We start from the raw sequence: 23,834 nt of genomic DNA, 5'->3' as shown, positions 1-23,834 counted from the left end.
CTCTCTCCTCACATGAATGAGGACACTCCAGCACACAGGCAATGAACCTAATTACAGTTTTAAATAGGTTCAGCAGTGCACACATGCACACAAACTCATTAAAGGTCCCTCTAGAGTGTTTAGAAAGAGACACACACCTCTTGTCTGTAAGAACAGCATTGATTTAGGTTACGCTACCTTATGAAACACGACACAATGAATCATGTTTAAATATACCTCAGTTTGCCAATAAAGCTCTCGCCGCCTCGTGATAGGTCAGTAGGGTCGATGGAGATGAGGTAATTAGATGTTTTGCTCTTCTTTCTCTTCCTCCCGGCTAAAAGGAAAACCTAATGTATAACAGAATTTAATTGGGCACCGAACAGCAGCACGAAACTGACATCAAAAACATCCAAAAGAGATTGAGATGTAAACAAACAATCAGAGACCGTGTTACCATGTTTCCATAAACAACTATTATATATATATACACATATATATATATATATATACATATATATACATACACACACACACACACACATATACACACACCAACACACACACACACACACAGTGGTGGCCAAAATGATTAGAACACCAGTATTTTCACCAGATCTCTTTTGCTGTAGCGTGTCAGTAGGGAATATCAGTTTACATTTCCAAACATTCATTTTGCCATTAATTGTAATAATCCGGTGAGATTTTGTGCTCCACACAGAGATCTGATCTCATCATCATCCAGTCTGTCTGGAATGACATGAAGAAACAGAACAAACTGAGACAGACTAAATCCAGAAAAACTGTGGCAACGTCTCCAAGATGCTTCATGAAACCTACTGCAAAGCTACAGAACTGTTAAAAGTTTTAGGCACTTGTGGAAAAATGCTGTAAAATGAGGATGCTGTCAAAAATAGATTTTATTTATCAGTTAACTTCTATTAACTAAATTAAATCAACATTTGGTGTGACCATCCTCTAAGTTTAAAGCAGCATTTGCCTTAGGTGCACTTGTGCATAGTTTTTCAGGTAGCTTTGCAGGTAGGTCTCTTGAAGCATCTTGGAGACATTGCCACAGTTCTTCTGGATTTAGTCTGTCTCAGTTTGTTCTGTTTCTTCACGTCATTCCCAACAGACTGGATGATGATGAGATCAGATCTCTGTGTGGAGCTCTGGCTGCTGTCAGACTCCTTGTGCAAACTAAAAATCTCACTGGATTATTACAATTAATGGCAAAATTAATGTTTGGAAATGTGAACTGATATTTCCTCCTGACACACTACAGCAAAAGATAAAAATAACTGACTTAAAACCATTTTTTCGGTGTGTGTGTGTGTGTGTGTGTGTGTTTAATAGTTTATGGAAATGATTGTTTATGGGGAAATATAATTTATAGGGAAATTGGCTATATGTGTTATTCTATTTGGTAAATAAGACCGCTATAAGACATAGTTTTTAACATATGATTTATGATTTAGTCCTGATATTTTTAGGATAAGCAGCAATATTATAGTTAACTGTCATTTAGCTAAATCTCCCTAAATTTGGTTCCTTTCATCCGAATCAATCATTTCAAGCCCTTCGGCAAATTAGAGGAATGGAGTGTCACTGATTGGGCTTGATTGCTGGGCCACAACAATGATGACTTCCAAATAAGCCAAAGCTCTTTAGAAAAATTGGAAATAATCAGTGTTTTGTTGTGCCTGACCTTCTTGCCATCCTCTCTCTCCAGATGGAGGTAGTAAGTGGGGTACATGCCCCTGTCCATGCCCTTCTTATCCCGTGTGATCCGGCATTTCACAGTCACCCCTTGGGGTGCAGGTCTGAGAGTGAACTCCTCCAGGTCATCCACATCGATGGATGGTTCATTGGCCAATGGAGTGGAAGCTGAGGTCGCCTCCTATCACATTGATTAGGCAGATAGAGATCGATCCCAGTCAATTATAAATTTACACGGGGAAGAACTGTACATTTGTAGATTATTACAAATACACTATCATATGTATATTATGTCTTTTATTTAAACCAGGAAAAAACAATCAATTTTGTAAAACAAATGAACTGTAAAATGAGGCGAAAATGTATAATAAATAAATAAATAACATTTTTGTACATGTAGATTTTTATTTATTTTTGCCCTAAAAAAGTAAAATCCAGGTATAATGTTAAGTGAGGGAAACTCCATTGTGCAGATGGTCATATGTGCTTGCTTTTATTATAAAAAAATTTTTTCATTTAATAAAAGTATTTCCACTAGAGCACTCAGCTGTTTGGACCCAACGTAAATGAATCAAACGTCCCTGTGGTCTGAAATGTAAGCAGCTGGGATTAAAACTGAAATGTTAAAGAGCAACAAAGCAGCCCAGTGACGTTAGTAGAGTCAGCCCCAAGAGACATGGATGAGCCACTACACAACCAAATAAATAACATCCAGATTTAGACTCCACGACTTTAGTTTACTGGAATAACTTGGAGAATTGACAAATAACATGCACAAGAATGTGGAATGTTTTTTTTGCATGTATATGCAAAAGTGAAAAATACGAGTGGTCCAATAAAGAGAGGGTGACCATACAAGTGGTCACCCTCTCTTTAAAGTTCACAGATTTTGTTTGAATGCATTTCTGTTTGCATTTTTTCTGCAGTGTGACAAATAAGCTTTAAAATGCTTTTAAAAAATAAAAATTATTTAGAAAAAAAATCTTCTTCAACATAAATTTAGATTAAATATTACAGCCACACTACAGGTATTCTCCCTATTGACTTATCTACTAATCCATTTTTATTTTATACAAAACACTGTACATTGTGATCACCAGTGAGACGGTGGTAAGAGCAGGGGTTTCAAACAGGCATGGTTTCCATCAAGTTATTTTAAGAAAGTAATCATTTCACTGTTGCCATAGGAAACAACAGGACTATGACCCTCCATTTCCAGCATCGCAGGTTTTGTGCCAAGGTAGACACAAGAGAATAGATCCTAGCATGACAATACACAGACTCCTTGTGTCAGCATTGTACATGTAACACAACTGGACACTGAGGAGACACATTTGGAGCGAACACATATAGGCCGCTCAAAATAGCAGTCGATCTTCAATTTTAACATCTCCGAATAGACAGGAATGGACAAGAAGTGACCTTTACCAGCACTATGCAAAACTGCTAGTTGGGGAATCAACAAAAGATACAGTCGACAATATATCATATTCTGTGGGTATGGATAAGTCAGAATCTTATTGGTGCAGAACTGCATCTAATCCGAGGATGATGATGATAATAATACTTTGTCAGACAAGAAATTTTTGAACAGAAATTTTTCTCGCATAACAGTATCTATGTTTACAACATTCAACACCAACAAATACATTTAATCTACACTACAAAACCATCACACATTATACATCACACTTACATAAATATTACATTATCCAAGGATCACAGTAGTCCAAGGATCTCTAACTTTTTTGCAGGCCAAGGACCCCTTGATGTATGGAAGAGTGACCCTCTGTTACATATTGTAAAAAATTTGTATTACATACTAGATGTGGCCTATCACAACTTGCATATAGTACCATTGTAATCGCCTTACATATGTTATGATGCTTACATTGCAACCCCATGAAAATAATAATTTTAATATTTATTAAATTCTATCTGTTCAGATGTTCAGAGTCATGTATGTGTGTGTTATTTAATTTTACTTCCTTTTAATGGATTTTAAAGGATTTTAAAAAAATCGAATGTGGTACGGACAATGAAACGTTTCTCTGAATTCTTAGCTTTAACTTTATTTATACTTTGTATTTATATATTATATATTTTACTATATTATATTTTTATTTAATACATATTTTGTACAAAGTACAAAAAACTAACAAATTTTAATTTTATTAGAAAAAATAAATAAAAAAGTCTCTTATGCTCATCAAAGCACAAACAGTAATATCGTGAAATATTATTACAATTTAATAGAATTTCGGCCATTTTAAAATGTAATTTCTTTCTGTGATGGTAAAGCTAAATTGTCAGCAGCCATTACTACAGTTTTCTGTGTCACATTATACTTTTGAAAGTCTAATATGCTGATCTGATAGTAAAGAAGCATTTCTTATCAATGTTGAAATAATTTGTAACATTGTAAAAGTCTTTACCGTCACTTCTGATCAATTTAATGCATCCTTGCTAAATACAAATATTAATTTCTTTAAAAAAAAAAATGTATTTAATAGTATATTAAATACAGTATTTCTCTTCAATCTCCTCATAACATGAATAAGTAACTATGGTAACCATGATTTGTCTCCCTCCATGCTGTCTGCATCTATAGCTCACGTTGTGTAAAACTGAAAAATCTACTTAATTAACCACTTCCAAATATGCAGAGAAAGTAGTCTACCTTGCTAGACTTTTTGCTGGTGGCAGATCCAGGTCTTGTGTTGCTGTTGAGCTGAGATGAACTTGAGCTGACCAAATCATCTTCATCATCCTCTTCATCAAAGTTCATGCTACTGGAGATCCCTTTGAACAAGAAAAAATATTGAGGTGCTAATCAAACAGTGTGTCGATAGCAGAACATGAGGAGAGAACAGCAGCAGGCATAAAGCAAACATGGAGGTATTATGCAGTGCAAATAACTGCGCTCTGATGCCAAAAGAGCATACGGCATGAAATTCAGCAGACACAACAAACTGAGTACATTTGGATTTAAAAAAAAGGGATGCACAGGACAAAATGATTGTCCACAGTCCAGATCGGCTCAAACCAGCTCTAATAAGTCATGCAGACAGTAAAGACATGATCTAATCCAAATATGTCACGGAAGGAGGAGAGAGAGGCAGACACTGAATCTGAATGCTATAGCATGTAAGTAGATCTCAAAGTGTTAGTCGCCAGATGTTTTGCATGTTAGGCGATCAGTAATACTGAGGAACAATCTGCAAATCTGCATGGCTTAAGATCATAGGGGTCTCTCCATCTGTCTCTCTCTCCGCTCTCGTTTGCGTTACTCTGAGGACTATCGCTGGTGTACCTTTCTTCAGCATGGTGACCCGTAGGTCCTGTTTGCCCTGTGACTGTGTGCTGCCCACTGCCTCACCCTGGCCCTCTGCCTCGCTCTCCTGGGCAGGTGAGTGGCCCACTGTCAGGATCTGAATCTGGTTGCCCAGCTCCTGACCCTCATCCTGGAAGGCAGCGGGCCCATCAATTCCTGTGGTACCACCACAACACAGTAACACTGTTAACTCCACTACGTCAACCATCCTGAATCCAAGTTGGTGTCACAGAATAATGGCGTTCATGGAAATATGGAGACAGACATTCAAATCTTAATGAGTGAATGAATCCCTCTGCAGTATTACAGTCTAATTGATGGTCCTTTGTGACACAAACACTACCGTTCGAAAGTCTGGAATTATTTAGATTTTTAAAATGTTTTCTTTTGCTCACCAAGGCTGCATTTATTTAATTTAAAAAATACAACAGAAACAGTAATATTGTGAAAATATTTAAAAATGTAATTTATTCCTGTGATGGCAAGCCTTTTACGTCAGTCTTCAGTGTCACACATTCCTTCAGAAGTCATTCTAATATGCTGATTTGTTGCTCAGTTATTAATAATGGTTCTTATTATTATCAGTGTTTCAGGATTCTTTGGTGGATAGAAAGTTCAAAAGAAGAGTAGTATATGATAGAAATAGAAATGTTTTGCAAAACTATAAATGACTTTACTGTCACTTTTCATCCATTTAGTGCATCCCTGCTGAATTAAAGTATTAATTTCTTTCTTTCTTTTCTTTTTAAAGAAATCAGCATATTAGAAGGATTTCTGAAAGATCATGTGACACTTAGGACTTGAGTAATGGCTGCTGAAAATTCAGCTTTGCCATCACAGGAATAAATACATTTTCAAATCTATTCGAATTGAGAAGAGTTATTTAATTGTTATAATATTTAACAATATTACTTTTACTGTATTTTGATCAGTGCAGCCTTGGTGAGCATAAGACGCTTCTTTTAATAACATTAAAAAATCTTAATCATTTCAAACTCTTGGCTGGTAGTGTATGCGATATATAACCTTCTCAATTAACTTTGCATGCGCTGTTGCTTTTAAGCGCTCTTGGGGTTTCAAGAATTTGCTGTCGTCTATTTACAGATGCTCTTATGTCAGCCTGCGTTTTGTATTTCATCCAATTAGTCACTATCAGCGAAAGAACATGTTGTCCCAGTCAAGCACAACTACATGCAACTGTCCAGATTATAGCTACCATCCATCCATGTATCCAACCAGGCCAAATCAAGTCATCATAGCTATCGAGACCCTTTGTCCCCCTCCAGGGATTCATCTGCTGAACAATGTCAGAGAATTAGCTCTGACTAGATGGCGGAAAAGCATTGCACAAAAATCAGTAATGCATTTAGACTATGATTGTCACTGAAGTTAAAGTGACCTGATTAAAGTAATCATCAGAGAAAAAGCCAGAGAGAAAGAGAATACTGATCGATCAAGAATAATCTCCATAAAATGAACAAGATGTTTGCATCAGCTTATTCTTTCAAAGCTTTTGGTCCAGATATAGCATGTCTGATTTGAAATCATCATTTGTGAGTCACAGATCTGTTTTTGTTGGTTATGTCGTGTATACAGCACCATAACCTGTGTCGAGGGCCACTACATGAGTGTGGGGGAGATAATGATGTTTCAGTTGTCGCAGTCTCAGAAGACGACTAGCAGCACCGTAATAAAAGAGCAACAAGTGAAGAAATAGCGGTGTTCAGACATGCAGCAAAAAAATTTGACAGACATGTTTTTCTTTTATAGGCATATCTGACTTACTGTCTTTTTTTTTCTCTTCCAAACCACATCCATACCCGTTTCCTGACAAATGTTGTGGTTGTAAAATCAAATTTGTAAAAAAAAAAAAGCAGCATACAAACTTAACCTGATAAAGTCAAAACTACACTGAAAAACGTGCATATGCCATGTAAATACTAATTTTATTAGAATATTTATACTTGATCCAAAAGTAAATAATTTAGCTTTCTGTCTTGTCACTGAGCTAAAGTAAATTGTTTAATTAACAAAGTAAAAGTTAGTTTTGTTGGTGTAATTTAAAATATTTGTTTCACATCAAATCAAGAATTTTGCGTTCTTTGAAAGCCATGTGACCACTGACGTCATCGAGATTCAGTTTGAGAAATTTCTGATCGACTGCCATCTTGTTTTCCCACATCAAGACTGCGGCTATAAAATTGGTGAGTAATTATACAAATGACTTTGAGTTTATTCTTACAGTTGATATAAGTATATGATGATTTTGAATAAGTGCTTAATGGGTGTGTTTTGTCACATGTACATGTGGCGGAATGTACATACATCTGTGCATCTTTCTTTGTGCGGACGGTGTATAAGTTACACCCGATGCACACTTTAATATATAACAAAGTGCATTAGATGATTTAATGAAAATTATGCTGTTATTTAAGGTATTGATCGCAGTCATTTCTGTGTAGACTACAACTAATTTCAATTCTTTTTCTCAAAATCTCTCACAGCAGGAAAAACAGACCCTTTGGATAAGGTGATAAGCTCTGCTTGGCAGAAAAATAAACTTCTTTCTTTATTCGTTTTATTTCTACAGATGGACACAGACGTCAAGAGTTCATCACGTTGTTCCAAACCCATAAGACTTTGGTTCATCTTTGAAACACAAATTGAGATATTTTTAATGAAACCTGAGAGATTTCCGTCGATCCATTGAAAGTTCAGGTAACCAAAACTTTATTAAGTCATAAAGATGTTTTCAAAATATTACATATGAATGAGTGTTTTTTTTAATTTATTTTTTACTTTTTATGAAGAGATATTATCACTTTATATGATGAACATTTAATTTATGCTTTTATTCACATAAAAACATACATTTTTATATGGATTCATTTTATGATGCCTTTATGACTTTTTTTGGATCTTCTAAGTTTTGGTTACATGGACGGTCAATGGATGGAAAGAAAGCTTTCAGGTTTCATTAAAAAAAAATCTTAATTTGAGTTTTGAACAAAGTCTGATGGTTTTGAACTACAAGTAAATGATTATGATGATGATTTGCTTGACAAATTAAGCTACAGATGATGTTTTCCCAGTGAATTGAAGTTTTTAAAAAGCACCAAATCAGAATCAGCAGAATTGTTGTCAAATGTATTGAAATCTATAAGAAGTTTGTAATGTTTACCTTGCATTCTAATGTATTTTTCAAATTGGACCAAATGTGAGATACTGTGTTTTTTCTTTTCTTTTTCTTTTTGTTTTTAAGTTAATGCAAGTTCATCTGAAATATGAGTGACTTTTTCAGTGGCACATGGATGTTAAATTTCTTGGATGAACATTGTATTCTAGAATTTTATATGTTTAAGCCATGCAGTTCCAAAGCAGTTTTCATCTAAAAATTGGAGTGGAAATTATGTCAGTGAGTATTGAAGATTTCACCTGATGTAATAAACATTTTTAAATGTTTGACTCTCAAGAGTGTAAAAAGCTTCATTTTTTAAGTAATTCAATAACATTTAACACAGCAAAATCACATTCTGAAGGTGATGAAATTGCTTAATATGTACAATTTAAATTTGTATTTATCTGGATATTTGATATAAAAATATGTACAAATTTAAGTTGATTCAAAAAGATTTAATGATAATTTGTGATGTAATCATGTAAAAAATATATTTGGTTGAAAGTGAATTTTTAGTTTCAGTTGACTATTGAAGCAAATTTTTTTTTTTACTTTGATCCAACAAAACATTTTTTTCAGTGTACCAAAAAATATGTATGCTTGGAGGAAGTGCCTACTGTAGGTTCACTTCTCACGTTACCGAGTGATGCAGGAATGAGTCCTAAAACTTGGAAATAACATTTTTACACTACCAGTTCCATCGTCCTGAAGTCAATACATATTTTTGAGTGGGTTTTTAGTTAAATGCCTGAAATAAGGTCTGTGGTTAATACAAGCTCAAGATATTTGCACATTTTATAACAGGAAAACTCATCTACTTACTAGTTCGCCTTTACAGCCTCATTGTGTTTACATTCAGTGTCTTGTAAGCCGTTCTAAATATATAATGAAATACAGAATCAAAGCTCAATCATATTTTTACAAAATACAAATAAAATTTATACGAAATTTGTAAGAATTATAAACTTCTGTTGGTCACACAGCTTATTTTAGGCAATAATCCGATGCAAATGGAGAATCGCACTGGCTTTTTGTCAATGGCTAATTCTGGGTTTCTGGGTCGGTCTAATACATCATCCCTGCAACACTGTATTAAACTCAACTTTACTCTTTTATTATATTGTAAGCTAATTTATATCCATGTCAGTTACTCCACTAAAAGTCATACTTTCAGCAAACGAAAAGCAAGAAATAAATATTTTCACCCCCAAGAAATCCAAATGCTCCCTTGTGCCAGCGCTTGATGGATGGATCCCATACGTCTATTTGTCTATTTCATGAATGTTTGTGTCTTGTATTGATGAAGGCTACAGTAGGTCATCTCAGCGCTGCTCTTGGCAGGCAGACAGCAGCTGCTCCTAAGCAGTATTAGAGGGGATTTCATTATTTCATTAGAACAGCGGTTTGGTTCCTCTCCAGGGGCACGTTCATTAACGCCCTGTGCCATGCTGTCAGTGACAGAGAAAGCGGTGAAAATCCTCAACATGCTCTCACAGGGAGATGGATTTAGATGAGGGGAAATGAAATACAAAAAGAAAGAAAGAAAGAAAGAAAGAAAGACAGAAAGAAAAAAATCTTCAACATCTGTTTTTGTGTGTTTCACAGAAGAGAGAGAGTCATACAGGTATGGAATGACATGAGGTTGAGTGAATGATGGCAGAATGAAAATTTTTGGGTAAACTATGCCTTTAAGGCAAAGTAAAACTGTGGTATAACAATTAAGCAATGCTAAAAATAATAAAAATGCTAACTGGCATTGTTGTCTTGGATGGTAAGACACATTTACTTTATGTGTATGACAACAAGGCAGTTGTGAAATCAATGTAAAAACCATGGAAAAAAATACTCAACCGTTTAATCGTTTTGAATGAAGTCTCTTATGCTCAACAAGGCTGCATTTATTTGATCAAAAATACAGTAAAAATAGTGTAAAATACAGTAAAAATAGTGTAAAATACAGTAAAAATAGCTTTTATTTATTTGATATATATATATATATATATATATATATATGTGTGTGTGTGTGTAACATGGTAGTCTTTACTGTCACGTTTGATCAAATTAATGTGTCCTTGCCAAATAAAAAAAAAATCTTTCAATAAACAAATAAACTTACTGATCCTGAACTTTTGAAAAGTCGTGTACATTCATAAAGGAACAAACTAATTATTTTGCATACTCGTGACACATCAGTCTTTTCCTCTGTACAGTGCAGGTAATGCTGATCATGACACAAATCGAACCACTGGATGACACAAATGTCCTACACACACACACATTTCCGTGCACATGCTGGGCCTGATGGTTAACAGGCTACTCAGCTGACCTTTGTGCTTGCCCTTTTTCTCCTTCTTGGCGCTGCCAGTCTGAGGAGTGGAGGTAGGCGGCTTGGTTTTTTTAGTCGAGCGAGGGGCCTGAACCTCTGCTACGGCTTTAACTTCTTCCTGTTCCGCTTCTTGTACTAAACAAGGAATTGCAGGATGAGCCAACAGGTGCAGAGAAGATAGTGTAAGAGAATACAAAAACAAACCAAAAAAAAACAAGAGGAAAATAAAGAAAAGGGTTAAATTGAATGAGGAGAAGAAAAATAGTTAGCAAAGACACAAAGCAGAAACAAAGCTTATGTTTTCAGCATACACACAGAAGACGGATACAAGCACAAAAAAACTAAATATCCCACTGATCCCATACACCCCTGGATGCAATTTTAATTGAAGAGGATTCGGTGGCTGTCAGAACAACTGTGAATTCAAAAAAATTTATTCCTTCTCACAGTCTGCTTCTTTTAACTGTCCTTCAAGGCCGTGAACTGCTGTGCTTTCCTAAACAACACATCTGGGAGGATTCATCAGTCTATGCACTCATGAAAGTGCATATCGCTTCTGTAAGAGTAAATAATAATTATATGTGTGCATATCACGTAACTGTAAGAGTAAATAATAATTATAATAATGATAATATTAATAATAATAATAATAATAACTAGGCACCCGTTCGTAAAGAAGCTTGTAAATTAACTAATTTCTCTATCCAATGCTGTCACGTCAAGTGACAAGAACGAACGACTCGAAAGACTCGAGATGAACTAATCAATTCTCTTTCCAGCTCAGCCTGCATTGGTTAAAGGTGGGGTGAGCGATTTCTAGTAGCCAAAGTTGATATTTGAAATCCCCACAACAAACACGCCCCTACTCAAAAAGGGTCTTGCCCCTAATTTGATAGCTACACCAGACACGAGCAGCGTGACAAAATACTATAGAAGTAATTATAATCAGTGATGCTGTCTACACTGGATGCTGTGTGGCGCGTTAAATCTCTGAAGGAAAACTGCTGCCGTGTTCTATTTATGACATGCTGACACAAATTTCAAATGATTTTCAAACGGTTGCTTTATCGCGTCCAATGTAGGCAGACTTTAGCTGTTGCGGCACAGTGCGTCCAGAGTAGACACGGTGTTACTCACCTATCAAAATGAAACAATGCAACCTCGGTATCTGATCATAGGCCTTCCGCTCCTTGAGTTCTCTCCAGCGCTGGAAAGCTGATCCTATATTTACACGAGTCCTACTTCTTGCCGTATCGTTCTGCAGACATTTTCCTCTTTTGTTTTTTTATCCGCCATCTCTATCTTTCTGTCACTCAGCTCGGTTAATGTCCGTCCTGTGCACTGAACACTCTCTCCTCCACATCATGAGTAGGCACGCCCCTTACTGCTGATTGGCTACAAGTTTGTTTTGGTACTCGGCCACGACTCAGTTTTCCAAAGTGTTTTTGTGATGTGATGAACAAATGACTCCAAAAACCCGAAGACTTGTCAGATGAGGTGACCTAATCATAGACTGAAGACCCAGATAAACAATGGATTTATCTTTTCTGTTTATAATAGCATTATAGTTTTGTATTGTTTGTAGTGTAATCAACGTTTGCATAAGTAGTAGACGTGTTAGGGAAGTAACACGTAACATTTTAATTATATTTTGGTAAAATGAATGAAAAGACTCGAAAAAAGATTTGTTCATTTTGCTGAGCGAGACTCAAAGGATTGTGTCTGATCCATACAAATGATCAAACCTTATAATCACACAAAGGCCAATTATTTAGCTTTCCTGGAACAGGATATGACAAAATTATGACATTTTAATCAATTTAATTATAATTTCATTTCATTTTTTTTTTAAATAATTTAATTTCATTCAATTATAATTTTATGTAATAACATTGCTTCAGCAATTCTGTTTTTGTGAGTGTGTGTGTGTACATGCATTTAGTGCATTTATGTGCAGAAAAATATTCTTTGCAAATGCACCTTGAGGTATAGTATATATGCCACTTCATATCATCCAATAGGCCTGACAAACACAAATGTACAAAGAAGGGAATAATATGCATGGCATAATCAACTACAGTTACAATTCACTGCAGCTCACGCTGGATGAGTGCCAAATGTGCTCTCTCCTTGATGAGACACCACAACACTAAGGGAAACAGGGTAAATTATTCATAATACTGGATACCGCTAGTATCAACAGGCATTCCTCTCTTTCATAACATGACAAGCCTGTGAGGAAAATAACAGTCCCACAGCACCGGTGTCAAATTATCAACATCAACTGAATGATGATTTATGGGAATGTTCTGGTTTCAGTACCAATTAAACTATTGACAGAATGTGTGGCATCGTGAAAACTGAAAAAAATGGAAGATGTCCCTCAGCTTGTAAAAAACTCCTACTGATTCTTCATTAGATGTAGGATCAGGAATGTGACTCTAAACTTCTGACACAGTCAGAACTTCATCAAAGGCATCGGTATGTCATAAGCATTCAAAGACTGCTTACAGCACAGCTGTGCTGTTACTGCTAACTAAAACTATTAAAAATAGTTTTCAGAAATTAAAATAAAGCTGAACTAAAAAGCCTTGACAAAACAAAAGTTTAAGCTGTAATCCATAAAGTATTAAAATTACTAAAACTGAAATAATTCAAGCTAAACAAAAATATAAGAAAAAAATCCTAAAAATGACAAAACATCAATTAAAACTGATCATATAAAATATTAGAATAAGAAGCTAATTCAAAATATTAATAAACACTGCAATAGTATTATATAAACAATACTAAAATAAGGCTGGTGCAAAGGGCTTTAAACTAACAAGGTACATAAGAAGTCATTAAATACTATAATGTAAATCTATAACACACATATAAAAAATGTGATTGCCTGTGTTATTCTGCTATTTTATTGTCTGCAGCTTAGCCATAATGCCAAACAGAAACATGGCATGACAATGCAGCACAAACGACTAAGAATAATGTTAGCTCACAAGTCGGCCAAAATGAAGAAAAGGCTTCTCATAGCTCATAGGAAAGACCCCTGACATTAGCAAATGTTTTAATATAGACGATTGAGGTCTGCATTGACATTGTAGGAAGGGTTTATCTAACACTGAGCAGTCTGGGATAGAGATCAATAGAGTAACTTAAGCCAGTACCGCTGGCAGTGCGAAGAATGGCAGCATTGTTTGCCGAACAATCAGCAAACAAGCATTTCCATTTTCAATCACCGGCCTTTGTGAGCCTCTCTGTTTGAGCAGCTTGGGTCGATATTGGTATGTCAGCATAATGACAGCTTGGAATAACATCTCATGCCCTCGAGAGTGAACGTGACCCTTGAGTCTCTGTGGCATTATGTTATTTGAAATATTAGGAGAGTTTTTTTTTGCTATGTGGCTTTGAACTGTATTTTGTACCGTGGTAGATGGTGCTGCTGTTGCCGCTGAGGTAGCTCTCCACAAGGGGAGCCTGTTCCTCCGACTGCCGGGTCCTGCGCACTCGAGACAGCCCGTCCAGATTAGACTGCACCATCAGGGGCTCCTGACGCTTCTTTTTCTGCTTCTGTTCCAATAAAGCTCGCTACAAACACACATTAACAGACACATGCATGCGATATTTAGTGTGCAGTCAGTGTACATTACAATACAGTATTTAAAAGCAGATTTACTTGTACGATGGTACTCTGTGAAATATATAATTAAAAATCAATAATGTTCAATAACTGCAACAGAGTAACAAATTGATCACTTAAATACGGTAAATACAAAGTATGAAGAGAAAATCAATCAATGACTACACGTAACTTCATTTGTTTTTCTTTAAGCATACATATGTCTGTTATGAAAAGTCAACATGTGAAATGTGAAAATGTGGGAACAAATAACTGGCACAAAATATATTTATTTCTGAGAGAACTGCCTCTAGTAGTTACAGCAAGTATTTTCATTATTATTTTTCACTGTACATGGCACTGCGTCTGTATTTCTGTGCATCTGCCACAGCTTATTTTGCAAAAAAACATAGCTAGAGATGAGGGCATGCACTGCATGTTTTAACCTCAGGGATGCATTTTTCCTTTGTAATGTTTCTATATAAATAATTCAAATCTATCAAAAACGTAACCACAGAAGGATACTGCTGTGCATGGATGTGAAAAGCATCTGCAGCATGTTCTGAAAACCTAAACAACTGATAAGCTAAATAAATCTTAATAATAATAATCATACTTAATGCTTGTGTAATTAATTTTGTTATTTAGTGTCACTCCTTATGCAAATCATAAAATTTTGCATTATAGTAGTTCATTTGAATATCCATTATATACAAAATAAAAGATTAGGATTAGTACCATACATATGAAATAAAAATGTACACCACACACACGTCAATAAATTGATCAAATGTAACAGCAAAGATAGTTATAATGTGACAAAAGATTTCAAATAAATGATAAATAAAATAAAATTTCAAATCAACACTGAGTATTATGCAGCACAACTGGTTTTCAACACTGATAATAAGAAGAAAAATGTCTTAAGGAATCAAATCAGCATATTAAAATTTCTGAAGGAACATGTGACACTTGACATCTTGGAGTAATGACTGTTGAAAATGTAGCTTTGCCATCACATGAATAATTACGGTGAGCATAAGTGACTTCAAAAACATTAACATAAATAGGGCAACTAAATAGGTGATTTTCTCAACCACTCATCTCCACGACTCACAGCATTTCCATTCTATAATTTTCCCTTGAGAAATCTCTGATGAGCTCTAACTGACCCCAAGTAGTCTGACATGTCACTCTAAGACATTTGCTCTAATGAAGACATTCAATTCTTCACAATGTAAAAACTAACTTTAAGCCTTGGTTCTCCTCTCCATCAATGAACGAGGCTCATCCTTGACAAGAATAAGTAACAAAGTCAGAAGAAGAAGATGAGCACTGAAATAATGTTTAAACCTTGGAAATTTTAGAGCTTCAACAGCAACAGAACGGAGGAGTGGACAGACTGTGTTGCTTCTTCATAAAACTTTCAGCGTCCTCGAGCTAAAAAAAGCCACTACAACATGCCTTCCCTTCACATACGACTGCATGTTCATCCCAGCATGGGTTTCCCCACACAGCATTCTTCTCTTTCGCAGCAACCTGATGTTATGAACAGCTATAGCCAAGAGTTCTGGGGAGATCCCTGTGCTGGAGTCTATTAAACATTAAAGGAATCCTTGAGCGTGTAGTGGGCTTGAGACCAGGTCTGTCCAGTCAGGCAGAAAAACACCCTCCCCTGTGCTACTGTAGCAAATGGAAAATCCTTAAGCGAGAAAGGAACCTATTATCACGGATTATGTAAGCAGAAACACACCATTAACTGCTATAAAAATCCATATATTAAGCCTTTTCTTAATTTTCATTAGGGCTGGTATATTGATGAATCAATTTTTTTCAATCTTCATTTTGATGAACCAATATCAATTTTCTAAATTCCAAAAAATATATTTTTGTCTGTGCTGTTGTCTGTGGATGCATGAAAAAAATGTGTCTACCATCCAATAATCACAATAAACTTTGTGCTTTGCTACTTTTGAAAGGAAACAAAGTTTCAGCTTTCGCATAATGTTAATTTTAATCACAAAATACAATGAAATATCACAAAATCAATAAATGGTTTTAACTTTAGGAAAGCTATTCAATGTCTAATGCTCATTACTGAACTAGAAGAAATACACTAGAAATAACTCATATAAATAACTACACTGTAAAAAGTGATAAGTTGACTTAACTTAAAAATTTTTTAGGATACCCGTTGCCTTAAAATTATTAAGTAAATAATAATTTAAAAAAATAAGTTAAGTGAACTTGACAATTCAATGAACTTATTTTTTAAATGATTATTTACTTAAAAATGTTAAGGCAAGGGGTTTCCTCCATTTTTTTTTTAAGTTAAGTCTACTTATCACTTTTTGGAGTGATTAACTTAAGTCAACTTAAAAATTATTTTGATTTTTACTCGTTAGTGGTCTGATTTATTTTTTACAGAAATAAATCAGTGTAGAAACACATTTCACCCAGAAATTCATAATAAATTTCACAAAGAAATTGCAAGTAATATTAAATGTGAATTAAACATGAAATTTTGAAGTAATAAGACTGAAATAGTATTTTCCTGTAAAATGTACTCAAATAATTGTTTTCTTTGCAACTTTGAAAAATACTTTAGTATAGTATAGCTATGTTTGAATAAAACTGTCATGAAAATGTACATTATAGAATGTTACAACAATTATATCATTTAAAAAGTTTATATAAAACTGGATTATATGCAATTTAAATGATTAAACAACTCGTTTTATTGGAGTGTTTTAACTAAAAATAAACATCATCTTAAACTTTAAACTTTAATATTATAGTAATGCACAGCAATGAGAGAGATTGTTTTCATTAAGAAAAACTGACATGCACTGTACCTGATGTATGCAAACAAATCAAAACCACATCAAAATCAGAAGCAAATCAAGAGGTTGTGAATCAGAATCAAATAGATTTGTGCAATCTGTGTCAATACACAGTCCTTCTTGTTTTTAATAATGCTTCATGTTCCTACAAGATTGCATCTCCCTCAGGGGTTTCTATACAAAGCTCGTTCTATTGGCGGTACGTTGTTGCTTAGGGAAACATGCCTTTGTGCAGTGTGCACAGATCTCCATATTGATGTTCTAATAAAAAGTTGTTTATCTGCGAACACATTGCCTAAACACGTTCACCGTCTGTGCTCTCTGTTCTCAGAGCTGATGCTAAACAGCTCTGCCAAATAAGCCATAATATTTTCAGTATCATCAAAACAGATCGTTCGGAATACGCGCTCATGCAGCACCTTCAAATTCATTGAAATGCAGTGGTCAAAGCCTCTTGAGGCCATAGAGAGCACAAAGAGGCTGGCTAAGGTGATGCTCAGCAATTTCAGTCTCGGCTCCTTCAAGGTTATTATGCAAAGCAGACAGGCAATAAACATGGTAATTTGGTCTCATGGTCTTGTGAAGAGTGTGGGAGGTTCATTAAAGAGCAGCCAAGCACTGTGGGCTAAACCTATTGGCTTGAGTCAAGATTTGGAGCAAATTATGCTCATCTCCCTGTCCAGCTGTAGGAACCACTGGTGTTTACAGCACAACAGCAGACAAACAGATGCAAAGCACCCTCAAGGAGATATCCTCCAAACTCCCTCACTGCAGAGGTGAGGAGCATGGAGGCTTGCGTTCCTAATGTTTGCAGCTCATTAAAATCCTATCTCCCATCTACAGCTCACCTCTAGACATTTTGGATAGGTGAAGAGAAGAAGGTCTTTGACAGACTAAATTTCTGAGCTGTCAGTTTTCTCTGAAAAAAGGCTTCAACGGTGAGGCGGATGCTCTTTCTACCTCCTCTAACACCCTGAATCTGTCCCAGCTCTATAGTTCTGATACTTTGAGAATGCGTCACTGAATCTTTTTATATCTGTCTGATATTTGAGAATAAACCAACCAAATCTGTATGAATAACCCTGACACCCTGATCTCAATACTGCTAACTGCAAGTATTTCACTGGATGTCACAAGTTTTCAAGATTGATTTGGAATCATGTTGAATTATGAACTACACTTCATGTTAAATTATGAAATTCAATTTCTGGTTGGAAAAATGGCTAGCTACTGACTATTAAAAATGACTCTGAAGGACATCTGTAATAATATCAATACATGTACACATTGCCAATCAGAATTAAAGACATTCAAACTGTAAAAACTAATCATATATTTCAAACAAGTGCTGTTCTTTTGAACTTTTTACTCATAAAAACATCCTTATTTTTTGCCATTTCTGCCTTTATTATGATAGGACAGAACAGAACTGACAGGAAGCTAATTGGGAGAGAGACAGAGGGCGGGATCGGGAAAGGTCCTCGAGTCGGGGTTCGAACTCGGGACGCCTGTGGCACAACGGGGCTTTATGTTAGCACGCTGCCTGAAAGGCTATCTACCCTGACTTAAAAATAACTGCTTGTGGCAAAGAATAACTAAATCACAGATGAACTAACATGGACTGCCCAAAACTTGGTGAGGGTTTCTAAGGAACCCATCTGTTGTTCTTAGAGTCTAGTGCGGAGTACAATAATAACAAAGGATTATCAGCATATCCAATGCAAACCACAAGACTAATGAAGACCACAGAGGAACAAGTCTGGCTAACTGAAAGAATCAATCTTGGCATACGTTTTCAAAGTTCTCTGGGGCAAGTCTATTGAAGTAACAGCTCATAACGTAAGGCAAAGGGACTGCTGGCATATGGAATCTTATCAAAGACATTCTCTTTAAACTGTCTTGAGAATATGTTTCCGTGATGCGACTCCTCAATGAATGGTTTCTCTCTCATTTTTCTGTTTCTGCCTGTTTTTTCTTTTGTTCATTCTATTTAATTTATCCCATTTCCTTTGAGCAGAACCTTCTGTGCACAGTAGTGAAAAGACACCAAAAGAATACTCACTTGTCTGTCCAGCTTCTGTTGTCGTAGGTTCGTGCCCTCATCATCCAAGGTGCTGCAGGAGGACAAAACAAGATTAATGGAGAAACCTCACAAAAAAGATGTGCCACAGCGAGAGTAGCACCAACAGAGATATAAATCAAACATACTAGAGGTCCTTTTGTGTATACAAAGATAGTCAAGAGAAGCATTCAGTAAAAGAAAAATATAACCTATCAATGATTTAACCAAAGGTGATCTTTACAGATGTAATTCCTTACTCAGTAAAATCATGTCTCTCAGTAAAAATTCTGCTGTGCAGGATATGACATAATTCTTCAGTGTTAAACATATCTTAGCTCATGCATTATTGAAAAAGCAACTCTAGTATTATCATATAAATAAATCACAACCATCGCTCTCTAATTACTAGTCACTAAACCTAAAATATGGGCAAAACTGTATATAAATGCATACACACATCAGACAGTGCTGCTGTGTTGATCATGTATATGACTCATTGTGCTCTTTCAGGTCCTGTGAGGAGGGAGGTCTTTGGTGAGGCATTTGTGCTCTGCCTGTCCCTCCTCTCCTTCTCTTTAATCAGCTATGACACATTCACTCCAGACCTCCTTATGCATTTCTGCCGCCTGTTATTGCGGAGCCAAAAGCTGTTTTATTAAATGGCAATAGAGGGCTTCCTCTGTGGCTGTGGCGGGTCATGCAGAGAGAAGAAGTGTGACAGATCAAGGGTGGTGTGGAAAAGGATTTGTGAGCTGTAATCTGTAAAGCACAACCAGGGTGCTGGTTTTACCATTTGATAGGAACGTATTTTACAATCAATCAGAGTATTGAGATGCAGTTACAAACACTGTAAAGAAATCAAGAATTCTGAAACTTTGCTATCCGTGTTGATTTGGCTCAGCTCTGGATGCTATTAGACAATAAAGAAATCATTAAAAAAGATTTACAGTGGTTTTGGTTCAGAACACCACAGGCATTCACTCATTTCTTTGATGACATTATAAAACACAAACAAACATGTTAATCAGACACTCATTTTCATAAATATTTAGACAAATAGATGAAATGACAGACAGAACAACAGATAGGCTGATTGATAGAATGATAAAAAGATAGATAGATAGACAGACAGACAGACTTGAGGTTACTAGAGGTTTTGACAATGTGTGTGTGTGTGTGTGTGTGTATATATATATATATATATACACACACACACAGTTGAAATTATTAGAAAAAAATATTTGTATGAAGGAGTCACTGAGTAAGTTTACATGTACCCTTATAATATGACTATAATAGGATTTTGTCAATATTAAATAATAAACTTTATCTCATGTAGGCTAAATGCAATACTTCGATCAAAATAATGTGATTAAACTCATTATCGTAGCAAACAATCATTAAAATGTTTGTGCCGTATGCCGATTTTAATCGCAATAAACAGGTACATAAAGGCCTTAAATACATTATAACAGTTCTAAATAAAAGTGCAATTTTGAATGATGGACTGTGATGATCTTACCATCAAAGGTTTGCTATATTAACCCAACAGTTGATAGCTAAGTCTTTGGCTTAATGCCTGCTTCACATCGCAAGCAACAGCGGAGTGTGAGCAGTGCATATTTGTCTCTACCTATATTAATGAATACCTCTTTCATTAACATGAGCAGCGACAAAATACGTGCTACTCACACTATGCTGTCACTTGCAATGTGAAACAGCTGTAATAGACATAGCTGAATTATTGTCATTTAGGAATAAGATTGTGTCGATGTTTCAATGAGTATCACGATCTTTTAACGATTAATTGTGCAGCTCTAAATGACAGACGAACGGACAGAAAGACAGACATACAGTTACAAAATATTTCTAACCAAACCAGTACTAACCAGCCTTGACCAACACAGAAATTCATGTTGCTCTAAGCTTGTCTTTTCAGGAGGATTATACTACTGTCTCTTTCTCCCTCTCTCACTCGGATGGATATTCCAGTGCCTAGCTGCAAAGAACTCAGAATCTCTACTTTCCTATTTAAACCTGAGAAATCTCACTTCCTATGGCAACACTGACACCATTTTTATCACACATGCACATGGGCACGAAGATCCATGCCCACGAGCACACACTCATTCAGAAATACAGACACCTATTCGGTAACTCACACACTTACTCAAACCTCAGTATACAGAAAAAGCAATGCTTATTTGCACACATTTCTGAACTCCCTTCTAAAGCTAAAATACATAAATGCACACACACACAAAGCGAAGTGCTTAATGTTACCAGTCAAGGGTGTCAGTTCCCATCAGATTGGCAGATAATAACATAAACAGAGTGAGTATAATGAGGGTCAACAAGGAATGAGAGATAAATTGATATGTTCTGACAGCTGACAGCAATGTTCAGTAGAATTTCTCTCCCTCACCATCAAGCTTCACTGACGACAGTGACAATTCACTTTGTGTGTGTGTGTGTGTGTGTGTGTGTGTGTGTAATCTGTGTATAAGCATGTGGGCGTTTAACTGTATGCGTGTAATGGAATCTGAAATTAACATTTGCTGATTTGCATGCTGTACTTTTAACTGCAAATTTTCCTTCATCCAAACAAAATACAAAGCAAAAATCTTAAAATAGGATTTACTCAAGAAGCTAAATTGCATAAGACATCAGACAAGGCTTGTTTTTAGAGAATATATCTTAAATTAAGTTCACCTTTCTTCTGCTTTTTTATATTGCATGGAGAAAAAAAGATTTTGAGAGTGAGTGATAACAGAATACTTTGCTTTAGGCAGTAGGAATGATTACATATTTCTTTACACTACTCTACTGCACAGATCAAGAATGAAGGTCATTCACACTTTTGAGATAGCTTTAAAGAATTTCTATAGAGTTATGTAAGTCTTTTCTTCTTAGCGCCACAGCTTTCCGCACCTTTCTTTCTCAGTTCTTTCCGCCTGCAATGAGACTCTTATACGCTGCAATTCACTGAGTGTGTCACAGGACAACAACACGAAAGCAGAAACTCTACATGGATCAAGGCTTTGGAAAATTGCCTCAAACTGTTTTTTTTAAAACATTTCCAAGGACATTTTTGACAGTGGAAAAAAGCAAACTTGAAACTATCCATCGATTATGCAATCCAGTTTTCACCATAGACTAAAAAATAAGGTGATTGCAACTTTTTAATCACACAGTTCAGACAAAACAAAAGTCAGAAATGCGAGATATAAACTCTGAAGTCTAACTTCTTTCCAAGCTTAACATTGGAATTTGCTACTTTTTTTAGAGGACATTTGATTGATCAGGGCAAAATTCGGACAGACGTGGCAGTATTAAAAAAACAGCATGCGTTTATGTAAGTGCACACTAGCATGACAGTGTTCAAATGGAAAACAGGCAATGGTACTTATCTTTCCATGTTTGTGAATAACAAGGTCCTTAACCCCCAGTGAGCTCTGTATGTGTGTGTGTGTGTGTGTGTGTGTGTGTGTCCATGTAGGGTCTGTGACCTACCAGAGCACACTGGCTCTCTAATAAACTGGCAAAGGCTGTGAAATAAGTGTTTGTGATGCAGAGGGTCCAGCTGAGGAAACCTCAGCTACATCTGGGTTTCTCTAAGCTCAATACATTTTTCATAGCAAGCCCCATCTGCAGGGGAGGATATGCTCATCACACAAGGAAAAAAAAAGCCGTGAAGGGCCCAACAGCGCTGCTGACTGAGGGATACATGAGGGAAGGACACATTCACTGCCTGTGCTCACTGCTGTTTGTTTCCCTAGTCCTTTAGTACTGTAGGGGGTGTCAAATATAAGAATATTGCCTACCATCACGAAGGCAAAGATCCAGATCTTGCTGCATTACCAGTCTGCCTGAAAGCAAGACACTTAATAGAAAATCGCCCTACTGCTGATTTTCTAATTATTGACCTACTTTCTTTTTTGGATGGAAATCATTGCCTGAATTTCACATATGAGTAATTCAACTGTTCAACCATAGCTCTAAGGTACAATATGCAAGAGTGCAGTGTGTTATCAACGAGATCAGCCTTTTGCAAGGCAAATCTCTGCCCAATTCCGATCTGAATAAATGCTAAAAAGATTGGTCATCGGTATTACAGGAAAATAAATAAAAAAAACAAAATACTTTCATAGACATTAAGAAACACCAGTAACAAACACAGAACTTTACAGTATGTGCAGATGTTCAGTATGTGTTTAGTATGCAAAGAACTATAGAACGGTTTGAGATGTGGACATTTGTCAAGGAGGCACATGTGTGATTACTAGGCTATTCTCCCAAAAATGCAAATGATGTCATTATTTTCACACCCTCGTATCATTTCAGAGCTGTATGAATTTCTATTCTCTGTGGAACACTGAAGATGATATTTGGACCCCAGTGATAACACTGGACCGCATGGCTTTCACTGAATGAAAATATTGGTAACACTTTACTTAAAGCCTTAATGCATTATAAAGGGTTATTAAAGGGTATAAAGAATTATTCATGATGTGCGTTGTAATAGGGCTATGCAATTAATCGAAAAACAGTTTTGATTTGAGCCTCCAACGATTATGAAAAAACAATAATCGAGATAAAATGATTATTGCGCCCCATTCGTCCCCCTTTTCAGTGCTGCGCTTTCGTTCATCCATAAAAGCCCAATTTCACATGCAAATCAGTAAAATCCTGTAATGTGACTTTTGCAAAATGGCACGTGCTTAATTTATTGAAGTATATTATTCGCGTTTTTAAAAGCGTGAAAGAGAAACACGTG

At 35.9% G+C, this 23,834-nt stretch overlaps 1 protein-coding gene across 1 annotated transcript in view; it reads right to left on the bottom strand.

Moving 5' to 3' along the window:
• The window catches only part of tub (TUB bipartite transcription factor), a 32,749-nt gene that overhangs the window by 5,860 nt on the left and 3,055 nt on the right, over positions 1 to 23,834 (bottom strand). Inside the window, exons 2-6 of the mRNA XM_079437984.1 lie at positions 19,058 to 19,109; positions 13,959 to 14,121; positions 4,379 to 4,500; positions 1,688 to 1,879; positions 217 to 329 (exon numbers count right to left, since the gene is read on the bottom strand). Coding sequence (XP_079294110.1) covers positions 217 to 329; positions 1,688 to 1,879; positions 4,379 to 4,500; positions 13,959 to 14,121; positions 19,058 to 19,109 — 642 coding nt within the window. The remainder of the gene's footprint in view (positions 1 to 216; positions 330 to 1,687; positions 1,880 to 4,378; positions 4,501 to 13,958; positions 14,122 to 19,057; positions 19,110 to 23,834) is intronic.

This window comes from Barbus barbus (genome assembly GCF_936440315.1).
Source record: "Barbus barbus genome assembly, chromosome: 2".
NCBI classification, from domain to species: domain Eukaryota; kingdom Metazoa; phylum Chordata; class Actinopteri; order Cypriniformes; family Cyprinidae; genus Barbus; species Barbus barbus.
This window is presented reverse-complemented; position numbering and strand designations above follow the sequence as displayed.